General features: G+C 38.4%; 1 protein-coding gene across 1 annotated transcript in view; it reads right to left on the bottom strand.

The window, feature by feature from the left end:
• Positions 1–11,853, bottom strand: part of THSD4 (thrombospondin type 1 domain containing 4) — a gene marked incomplete at both ends in the record, with an annotated part of 258,803 nt that extends 246,950 nt beyond the window's left edge. The window contains 2 exons of the mRNA XM_080626716.1: positions 7,885–7,954; positions 11,825–11,853. Of these exons, the coding sequence (XP_080482842.1) occupies positions 7,885–7,954; positions 11,825–11,853 (99 nt within the window). The remainder of the gene's footprint in view (positions 1–7,884; positions 7,955–11,824) is intronic.
• Between the last annotated feature and the right edge of the window lie 402 nt (positions 11,854–12,255).

Below are 12,255 nucleotides of genomic sequence, written 5' to 3'. Positions count from 1 at the left end.
TGTCACCTTTCTAACAGTGAGTGGCAAAATGAATTGAGGGTAGGTGTTCAGAAGGGCAGCCGCAGGGACACTCTTCTTCCTTTACACAACAGCAGTTCAGAGCATAGCATGACAAATTTTGAATGGGCTAAAGGAAATTGTAATTTAAACTTCAGAACCTGTTCAAGTGTAACATAATCCTATTTCCCTGTCAGTGTTGTAAAACACATCTATGAAATTGGTTTAATTCTTTCACCAGTCTAAGCATCTTAAAGGAATATTCTTCCAGTATTAACTCAGCTGACTTCTAATAAAGTCCATACCTATACAGCGACAACAACTTCCCAGCAGAAAGTCTTTACAGTCCATTTTACAGATGTTAATTTGCAACCACCGTATTTTTTATGCCTCTTACAAGAAACATATGGAACATTGGTGGCTTGATAAAAACAATCTACCAAAAAAAAACCCCAAAACTTGCAGATAACTTCTCAGATCTCTCAAGGCTAGGAGAAAAATGGAGCAGAGGCCAAACAAAACATCATGACACAATGTGTACATGTCTGCCTGGTTAGTATGCTCAGCTATTTTAATCCTTCAGTGTATCTTGGAAGCCTTTAATCAGAGATGTAGTAAACCATTTGAATTTTACAGTACGTGGTAAGTGTAAATATAACCAGCTTAAACGATTTGGGTTTCCGTTCTTTGTATAAAACCCCTGTCTGAACATCTGTGCCTGCGAAGATTAAAGGGCTAAAAAGCCTGGAAATAGAAGACCTTTGTATTCACAAATCACTGAAGGGAGTTACAATGCCTGGAAAGTTTAACTGCCCCTTCAACCAACTCTGACCACATCTGAAGATACTTTAACATTATTTAAATAGTCCAGAAAGTAAACAGCTCTGAAAAAACGTTCAGAACAGTTTTTGTGCCAAGAGAGCCTGAGGCTTCCTTCAAGTTTGGCTAATTTTTTTCACACCAAGACCACCTCCATTGTGCTGTGTCAGACTGGTGTTTCAAGGAAGAGGTTTCTTTTCATTCTTTTGTAGGGCCACTAAGTACTTTCAACTAAACAGATAGGTCACTCCTGACCTCACTTCTACCAGGTCTTATACAATCACTACTTATCTACAGTGGGATTGCTTCCGATTTACAGTAACATAAAGATGATAAGCATCAGGCCCTCACTATATCACAAATTAGGCTTCTTTACTTTAATAAACTATTTCCCCAACACTGACTATCACCTGTGACCAAAATCACCCAGCTTGTACTACCCTAGGCCTTTTCCAGGTCAAGTATCTTCAGCTGTGACAAAGCCGTTGCCACTTACCATTATTTCTACACTTAGAAAATTTCTTTGGGATCCACATATGGTGGAAATACGGACTTTATTTATTCAGTAATTGACTTAACACCTCTCAAGATCTCTCAGCGAGTCATTCACCCATGACTCCAGAAATAGAGAGGACAAGCTGTCATAAAATATAAAGCAACATTCCCTAACAGAAGAGCTCATCTGTGAATCCAAAAAGCTTCTTGTCTTTACCGTCACTCTGATACAAAGCCAGGGACAGAATTAGCATGCAGTACTGCTCTGAAGGAAGATGAGAAGCTTATCTATGACCTTGCAAGTTCACCTGCTCTGGAATCCAACTGGAACAAAGATCCTTTCATTTTTTCTGAGAGAAACACAGAACAAGCTTTAAGCTCCTCCTCCTCTGAGCTTAAAAAAGTTAGCGGTTTTTAATTAAAAAAATTAAATAAAATTCAGAGGTCCATGATAAATCAGGTTAAAAATAACAAAAGCATTGGCCTTGATTTTTCAAAGACTGTTTGCATAAAATAATGTAATCCTTACCCTGTCTCCCTTCCCCATACAAAAAAGAATTTTATTTCTTAACCATTTTAATACACATCATTAAGGACAGGGAATTAGTAACAATGCAGAGATATCAAGAAAACTCTTTCAGCTGTTGTTCTAAATATTCTGTTGCACTAAAAGTCTAATTTTAAAGGAAAAGTCTTGGTGTGGACTAAATCATCTCTCCTGTTTCCTAAAGATCACTGTAATTGAAATAGCAGTATTATTAGCTAGAAAGGCTTTTACCAAAGTTTCAACGAATGCAATGGCAGGGGTATCTACATAGATAAAGTCAAGCAACTGTGCTGAAGGCATGCAGATATACTGACCAGTGAAAACTGCAAGAGCAATATGGGCTGCATTTCAGTTGGTAGTGTTTATGGAATTTGTGTATAAAAATACGACACCAGATATCTTATAACCAAGAAAAACATTACAATAAAAGAAAAAAAGCACCCACTTGTCGCCAGGACCATGTACACAGCAGCTGTACACAGATACATCCTTCGCGACTAAGCTACTCTAGTAAAATTGTTCAGCACACGCAGCCCAGCAGGACAGAACCATAGCAACTTGCAGCAGGCCTGTTAGCAAGAGCTGAGCTCCAGCTCAGCAAGTCCTGACAAGTTCTACATTTCAGTCACTGTTAACCTTAAGGCAGAGCTTCACCCTACCTGGACTGCAAGGAAGAACACAGCCTTCTGTTGTTACATGTTTCTGCTTCTCAGGATATGTAAAACCAAGGTGGTGACTAGCTGTGGTGGAGATCCCATGACACTCCTTAGCACTATTAGACTATTAGGCATTAGTGCTGATGTCCTGGCCGAAATCCAAGTTTAGGTATTAACTACTTTGTCTAACTCCAATTTCTTTCAGTGTTTTAAGGGTATAGTAGACTTCATGCTTCATATTTTACTCTGTTATAGTGTGTTCAGATGTATTAGGTAGCTGTTTCCTTTTCAGTTAAAAGAATAGTGCCTTTTACAGGGTGTGAAAAGGTGAAAAGAACAATAGAACTGAAGGAACATTGTCATTCACTGTCACTATTACAATATAAATGAAGGTGTAGGGTCACATTTATGCACCAAACTTCGTATATGAATCCTAAAAATGATATCATAGTCAGATTTAATAATCAAATTCTTACTCACTTGAAAGAGTTCTCTTAAAAGTTATCACCCTCTTTGTGCACTCTCCCTCTACCTTCCCACTTACACGTCCATGATGACCCTTCAACAAGCATATTCAAATTCAACATGGGCTGGAGGGGGTGTCAACCACACACATTGTAAAGCAGAGTTCTGTTCATAGTGACCTTGTATATTTAATAGCAAGAGAGAACACACAGTTTACTTCTCCTTCAATTTAGAGCCACCATTAAGAAACAACACTAAGCCCAAACAGGCTCAAAATTCTTGAACAATATTGCAGTGCCCCAGTGAAATGCTTGCAAAAATAAGTCCTGACAATTCTTCCATGTATTGAAAATCAGTTTGTTAAGATGCTGTACCTTCATTGAAGTCAATACTAATCTACAGCTGAATGACAAAGATAAGCATAAATTCAAAGCAGCTCAGTGCTAACAACAGAAGCAAGATGACAAAATAAAGCAATATTTACATCAGAAATTCTACTTGGACAAACTTTATTACTATTTGCATTACCAATTTGACTAAAAAAAAAAACAAATCCAAGGCATAACTACAGCTCACTTTCTCAGCACAGCAACATGATTAGTTAGATCTCCATCCAGCAATGACTTCTAAAAAACTGGGAATACAGACTTAAGTGGTTGTCTATGAGAAGCACTGTTATGTTTTGTATCTTAACCTGCTGTTCATCACAGTATGACACCTACCAGATAAAGTAAATTAATATTTATTCAATAAAATAAGCACAGGAAGGGAGAACAGAGAGCTTGACTGCATGATGAGCAGCAGGAGGGCTGTTCATATGGCCAGCACTGATGGACAAGGAAAGTCAATGGTTTAAATATTAAGAAAGATTTCAGTTTAACCAGTTTCAGAAAGCTTCGATGATTTTTAAATGCAAGTGGCAATCACTTGGTTTCATATAACATTTCCTCTTTTTTTTTTTTTTTTTTTTTTTTTTTTGTAATATCAATGAGCATTTTGGCCTTACAGAGAAGTACACCTGATATTTAGAAATCATGTACTATTAATGAGGAATAACTAAGTTAGATCATTGAAAAAGAAACCACACCAACCCTCCAAGAACCCACTGACCAATACCATGACCCATCTTCAGCAAGAAACCATAAAAGTCTTCTGCATAGGAATTTTTATTTCTAACTAATGAATTTACCGTGTATTTGGATTACTGTCCAAACTCGTGCTATTTACAGAGATAAGATTAACAAACAGAGCAGCACCACAAGCTCAGATGGATGAAGATTTAAAGATACTCCCTGTTTCCTGGTTTTGTGCACTTCTGACAGCAGAGAGCATTTTTCAAGTAAATATACACAAAAGCTTTTATATAAAAATCAGCTAGCAGGTATTTCTGAAACTAGAAACTCTGTATTGGTCAATTCTGCCTTTGTATGACAGACAAGCTTCCAAAACTTTCATTATAAAATCTAAAAGCAGAAAACATTGCCCAGTCAAACACTAAAAAAAAAAACAACCAACAAACCAAAACCAAACTCCACATACCCAAAAGGCACCATCTTATCAGATAGTGTTCAAAACACTTCTATTTTAATAGCCAAGTGTAAGTTTCCCCAGAGTAACAAAAGAAGGGGACAACTACTGCATTTAGTATGGGGATGGAGGGTGGAGCTCCTGAAATCAGAAGAGTTACAGAATAAACTGCAAAGAAGAACAAATAAAACTTTCCCATCTCCTGTCATCTCCTCAAGTCTTAATTCCACTATCTGACTTCCCAGCTATGGAAGTCATTTGCCCCAGTTCTTCTAGCTAACAGTCCTCAGACTGTCATACCAGAAATGGATTTGTGTGTGTGCATCTGAGGAAAGCAACCTGCTGAGCTGCTCTTCCACATTCTGTTGATGAGATTTCTCTTTAAAAAAAAATTAAGATTAAAAATTGCTGCTTGAGAAGATAAACTCTTTTCTTCATGTTAAAGTCCTAAACATATGCCACTAAGTCAGGAGTAGCTAAAAGGTACTTTAAGTACTTTTAATATACTGAAGCTAAATAAGAACTCTTTCAAGAAAAGAGATAGGAAACTACAAACAGATTTTTGTTAAAAAATCTACATTATGTCATCCTCTCTGAAACCAGCATGGCTTTAAACATGGATTCAAAAAAGAAACAAAAGTTTAAAATCTACCAAGATTTTAATATAAGCATAAAGTAGTATTTCCTGATAAGTGTTCTCAAGTCCTAAAACAACATCTCAGCTGTACTGTGGGTGTCCAGAGGCAGTTACAACTGCATTTCCATCAGTTCCTTTGGGGATTGTTCTGGGTTTTATTTCATTTAACCAAAAGTTTTAGTGTAAGGAGATCTAGGCTATTTGGAAATATTTTAATGAATTATTCAGCAAAATACTCAAGTCCAGTTGTCTAATTTTACTTCTCTGTCCATAGGTTTCAGAGCAAAAATCAGTATATGCAGGGTACACAACAGAATCCAAACACTCTCCCCAACACTGCACATTCAAGCATCAATTGTGCACGTGTTTAAGCTGCAAAATAAACAGAAAACAAAGATTGGGGTATAACCTTATAGTTTTAATAGAATTCAGCTCTAGTTACTCAGTTTCCAGGTACTGTACCCTCTGAGGATGTGTATGAAAGTTACCAAGCACCACCACTTTTGTTATTCACTACAAGGGTAAAATGACATATTCTTCATGAAATCCTTCCCTCCTCTCCCATTTTTCCTGCAAAACTGACCTCCTCTCACACAGGACCTCTGCCAAACAGCAGAAATGCACACAGAAATACATAGGAGATGCTGTCTGGGGATGCCAGAAAACACTTGTCCAGGTTTCTGCATTAGAAGAACAGGAACAACTTCCAGAGCTACAAAGCAGAGAACTCATGCTGTTAGATACATGTCTGACTTGGCCTTCAGAGCTGCTAACAGTCTCTCTTGTCTGGAGCTGATAGGTGTGTTCAAAGGTTTCAAAAAGATTTAATAAATACAGACTTCCAGTCTAAAATACAGTTTGGCATGAACAGAATCCTCTCCCACAGAGTAAGAGCCAAGAATGACAGCCTTGGAGCCTGTATGAGGCCATCACGAGAAACTTCTGCCTGTCTTGTTTTCAGTGAAAAGAAACAGCTCCAAGGTGGTCAGCTGTGCCCCTTAGCACCATGCCTTCAGTCCCTTTAACTAGTACAGAAGACACTCCAGACCTCTGGCATTTCTCATTTGACCAAAAACAAAGAATCTGATTTAATAAAAATTAATTCTGGAGCTTCACAGAATGAAGCAATTGTTTCTCTGACTTACTCTATTTCAGTTAGTAGATTTTTTCCCCCCTAAGGCCATTTGAAAGCTGGACTGCAGCATCCCTCCACTGTCAATGTTACAAAAGAATGCCTAATTAGACAGAGTACCAAAAACAGAGCACCAAAAACAGCGCAGCAGCCTGACCATGTCAACTGCACAACAAAATGAAGTGGACCTAAACTATTGAAAAACACTACATTGTACTCAGGTTAAAAATAAAGAACTTGGGCAGCTTGAGAAATGCAGCAGGCTGGACCATGCCAGTTTCAAACTGCTTCATTACTGACCTCATTTAACCTGTCTTACAATTAGGCTGTACAAGGAGTTGAACACAACAGCTGTGTTCTTCAGGAGCTATAACTATCAGATGGCTTCAGGTTTTTAGCCCATACCTATGGAGCTACTGTCTACAAAATTTTTTACCCTAAAGACAGTGCAAAGAAGGAAACACCGCAAACTTGCCTTTCACCCCCTTAAAAAGTACCATTTAAAAACAAATATACATCTTGCATTATTATTTTAAAATCCATAGTAAAAAGCAGAATTGGTTGTGTTTGAATACCAATTTAGAGATGAGAACAACACTGATATAAAGTCACAGCACACAGAGATCGACAGCATTCAAAGGGTCTCCCCTTAGGTCTCTGGCAGAATCACCAGTACTTACACATCAGTCCTGACAAACAATTGTCCAACACATTCACAGAGACTCCCACCATGGAAATTCTAAACATCACCCAGCCAATATGATCTGTTCTTCTTTATATCCTTACCCTAAGATTTTTCTAATAATAAACCTAAGTTTCCTTTACCCCAGTTTAAATCCATGTCTTCTCATCTATTCCACCACAGACAGAAATAGCCTTCTCCTTAGCACTCATAAGTATCTGGAGATTTTACCTGCCTCCCTCACCAGTCTTCTATTCTTAAGATTAAACAACTTGAATTCATTCAAATTTCCCTCAGATGTAAGATTTTAAAAGCTCTTGAAGATAATTAGTGCTCCTCTGTTGCTCTCCAAACTGTCCACTACTTTCCTGAAAAGCCATGCAAAGACCTAACCTAAATATTCCAGCCAGAATGCTGAGCAGGATGGAAGGTGCACCACCTCTCATGCACTCATCTATGATGAGTGAACCATTCACAAGAGCAGCTTCCAGCTCTGACTTCTAGCAATTTAAATCTAGCAACAGAGGTTTGGGTACAACTTCTGTTTCAGACATCTCCATCACTATAAGAGAAAGAGCTACCTATAAGCAAATGGATGCTTGTGCTAATCTGTGCTTGACCATTGCTCTCACTGACACGAATTCTTCTTCCTCTTTGTCTCTCATGATAAAAATCCTCCAGAGCTTGAGTAAGCTGCCACTGACCCATTTGCGACTTACAACACTTGATACAACCACTCAGCTAGTTAACCATGATGAGCCTCTTTCAACCAAGTATATATTTTTATTTTAAAAAAAAGAACCCCAACAACCACACATACACAAAAGCCACATTATTCCCAGAGATTGCATTGCTTTATGCCTCTTACTCTAACGTTTTTTACATTTGCCTTTAAGTACACAAAATGTGAACATTTTTAATTCTTACCTTTCTGTGCTCAATTGAAGGCTGTGGGATGACAAACTGAAATCCCAGCACTGCTAGCGAACTGAGAAGTCTGAAAAAGCAAACAGGTGATAAAATTACCACTAATAAAACCCACATATCTACAACCTATTACAGGGCTTCATACTGCAAGAACTTATTTAGACTCTTGAGTACCATTACTAACCAAAGCAGACACTAAACTGTATGTGACATTCTTATGACATTCTTTGCACAGCAGACAGTACCAGTTACATATATCTGTCTGTGCATCAAGTAGAAATTCACATATATGTTTAAATTAAAATATTCTTGGCAGTTCACATTTTATCACCTCAGCATTGGTGTCAAACTGACATATGCTTTGCAAGTTTCTTAAAACACTAAGTAAGATTTCACCCAACTGTGGACTAAGCCTGCTTCTGGTTCTGGCTCCTCATTTTACAGAACACTTCACCTCCAGCACACAAGAAACATGTAAAGAATCACATCACCATGATTTTGCAGAAAAATAGGTTCTTCCCCAGCTGCCTAACACTTGTAGAAACTGAATAACCTAATGGGCACAGAAGATGGAAAGTAGCAGACACAGCTCACCAGAGACTCAGTAGAAACAGCCAAGCACCACCCCAGTCCCCACATCTTCAATCTGAAAGGAGTCATAATGGGAACCAGGCCCAAACAAACTTTGTTCTGTCAAGCCTCACCACTGTAATAACTCCTAGGAGCCTGTTACAAGTTAGACTCAGTTAGCGTAGTCTTTTGTTTGCTATAATTTGCACTGGAGACTGGTTTGCTTTGTAGCAAGGCCCTTCATCAGAAAACACAGAAAGGTACAAGCGTAGAACCAAGGTATCTTTATTTCTACCAAGAGTTTGAGCTTCCCATCTACAAAGAGTATGCTTCGCACCCTCTATAAAGAGGAAAGCTGCTAATGATTTGCTGAATTTAAATGCAGAAGTAAAACTGATGGATTTGGATGCAAAATCCATCTGAAAACTAATGGACCAGACAAAATCCAGCTGTGCTTCCCACTCTCAGCTCCTTCCTTTGCTCTCTACGCAGTAACCCTTTAAATATTTCTCATTGTTTTAGGTATTTTCAGAGACAGACCTCCTAAACAGAAAGAGGGTTTTTTATACTAATAGTTTCATTACCACCAATACCTATATTCTTACACTGAGCAGAATGTTTTTCTTGAGATTTCTGTTTGTTTTTGCTAACATACTGCAAAAGGAACATTAGGTAAGTATTGATTGCACACGGCCTATCACCACTTCATCACCAGTCTATGCCCCTCGCATAGCAATAAACCATTCAAAGGTAAGAAAAAGTCATTACTTCCTTACTGCCACATCAATTTAAGAAAACAAAACAACAATTAAAACACTTTAAAAGTCTGTTAGAATGAAGTATTATATTTCACAAAGCTATCATTATGATGAAGAAAAATACAGAGGTAGCTGAAATCAGAGCCAGTGTAGGGCACCATAAAGAAACCACAGTTAAAGAGTCAAAACGTGCAGTGCAGAGCAAGGCCCAATAACACAATGTTGGGCAGAAGCCAAAGGCATGAATGAAGAAACTGATTTGCCAATCACATGTGAAGTCAAAGCTACAAACAGAACTCAGACCTCCAAAGTGCAAAATGACAGGATCAAGTCTGACATTAGCTGACCTTCATATCCTTTCTCCAAGTGCTCAAGTGATCCCTTAACTATTCTCAGTGAAAACCTAAGAAGCTTCTAAGTAGGCAGAGCACAGACTGACAGGCCCAGCCCCTGCAAATTACATTTAACATCCTCTGCAAATTCTATTTAACTTCCTTGTCAGAATCTTCCAATCCACTCCCTGGTCCCTTATGGCTTCTGCTCCCTATAATCCCTCAGAGTATGGGAAAGAAAGTTCGAACTTTGCATAAAGAAATGAATGCTTTCATCCTCAAACAAGACTTTTCTGATCTGTCTTAAGGACTACAGATTTCCACCCGTAAATTCTTCTGATATCAAGCACAAGGTTGGGAGTTCTGAACGGAGTGAGAACCATAATCTTCAAAGCAAATTACTTATCAGATTAAAATTTTCAGTTCCAAAATGCAAACTTTCAGTATATGTGTGATTACACCATGTCAAGCTTTTCCTGACCATTCTTTAATGATGTTGGACTGTAATCTCCCTCTGTATGTACACGCTCAAGGACAATGAAGCTAGTTTTTAAATTCGTTTCTGGTATCTACATTTGGATCTCTCAGAAACAATGGTATCAACCTACTATTTCAAACACACGCAGGAAATTTGTCAGGAATACTGAAGCTATCCTGAGGTAAAAACCTCTAGCTTCAAATCAGTGTGTGGCAATTTAATTTTTTTAATGTTATTTCCCTCAGTAGCTTGCTTTGGCTAACTTCTCTGCACTAGGCCTTTTTATTTGTCATGCTTGACTAGCGTTAGCCCTCTCAAGCTACGAAAACATGCTTCTCCAATTTCAGTAGGTTTGTTTTAAGTATTACTGTGCAGAAAATCCGAAAAGAACAAGCGCTCCTCAAAATCAGGCAAAACTTCTCAAGTACACATGGACAGATCAGGTATAAATTGCAGCTGATCACCGGCTGTTTAACTCAGGCCTCTGTGTAAGAACCCTCCTTTCTGGTACAGCCCATGCTCTCACAGTCATGGCACTATTTGAGCCAAGTAACTAGTTTAAAACAAAGTCAGGCTTTAAACGGCCAGTCTACCCAAGCTGCAAAGAGCAAACATGCTCACTGTCTTTTACTGGCGATACCAATTTCTGTTTAACTGGGGAGGAAGGGGCACAGAGCAAAGCAAAGCTGCATTAGTGCTATTGTAGGAGTAGCAAGAAAAAGTTTGCTGTTTAACACTTCATTTAGGAACACCTCTCAGAGTTCTTTCTCTGTCACTGCAGCATTAGCTCTCCACAAATGAAGCTGGAGGATACCAAAATAGATTTCTTTCATGGTTGCTGTCCTTTAGAAGTTGTATTTTATGAAGGTCTCTCATGGCCAACTATGGATTGTCCAGATAGGAGTGAAAGAATTCTAGCCAAGTGATCAGTACTCTTGCCTCATATTCCTGACTTCATCTCAAATGACAGTCTGCAAAACAGTCTAAGTCTGGGACAGCTTGGCAAGAGCTATTCAGGGAGACGTCTCAACAGGAAAGACAGTAGAGGTAGTGTCAATAATATCTGACAGATCCAGTTTGATGTGGAATCTGTCCTGGCATATTAACAAGGATGCCAGAATTGCAATTCAAAGACTGATGTCTGAAATTCATAAGGAAAGTTAGATAAGAGGTGTTACGGACAGTATCTCCACACACATGAAAGAGCAGGCAGCTGTCCCTCCTTGCAGGTCAGCTTTTGCTCATGTGGCATCAAAGCTGCCTGTTTTCTCTGAATTTGCTTGCCCAACTACAGAACTGGACAGACCAGCTTAGAAACAGCTGAATGTTTCCTTTGTCAGGAAAACTATCTGAAAGGTCTTTCCTATGTTTGCCCACTGGCAACTGCTTCAGGAATGCAAAATAGATTCCTGAATGAATTGCAGCACAGGTACTAAAACACATAAATCAGTAATGTAAGCCCACTGACTGCAGTTGCACAGCCTCATAAGGAGAAAAAAACAAACCACCAAACTAACAAGCTTCCAATAATATATACCATTAAATTGGCACGCACTAACAGATGCTCTAAGCATAAACAAATGCCAAGAACTTTCTTATTTTCACTATCACTAAAGAACGCTATGTCTGGTATGCATGTACTTGATTATTCGGTCTTCAGACAAGATTTTTATTTATCCTTCTATGATACGTATAATGTTAACACTTTTAACACCAAAGCAAGAGACATCCAAATTAATATTTACTGCAGTGCATTAAAAACATATTAAATAAGATTTTACATGTTTTATTGCATTACTTACCTCAAAGAAACTATTAAACTGTCTACCATGATCCTTTAATGCAAGGTCTCTTGAAGTGAAAAATACCTCTTCACTGCCGTACAGCACAATGCCAATCACACACAAATCCTACAGAAAAGGAAGAGAAAAATATTTAACACTGCTTGTTTAGCATTTTCCAGGATGTCTAGGAAACTGGATACAGACCTACATTAGTAATCTCTACCTCAATTCTTGGGACTTCACAGCAATTCAAACTGGAAATTGAGTGTACGTTACACGAGTACACTGGATACACCCCATATTTTGCAACAGGACTTCAACAGTGACAAAGTACTATGCTTAAAGGCTACAGGATGCAAAATCTTGATCTGATCCCCAAGGATGCAAATCTGGTATTAAGCTTGCTTGCCTTTTTATCTCATGTTCCTGGTATGTCACTTTTATGACAA

Source organism: Psittacula echo (genome assembly GCF_963264785.1).
Source record: "Psittacula echo genome assembly, chromosome: 10".
NCBI classification, from domain to species: Eukaryota; Metazoa; Chordata; class Aves; order Psittaciformes; family Psittacidae; genus Psittacula; species Psittacula echo.
Note: the sequence above shows the minus strand (reverse complement) of the source record. Positions and strands in the feature narration are given on the sequence as shown.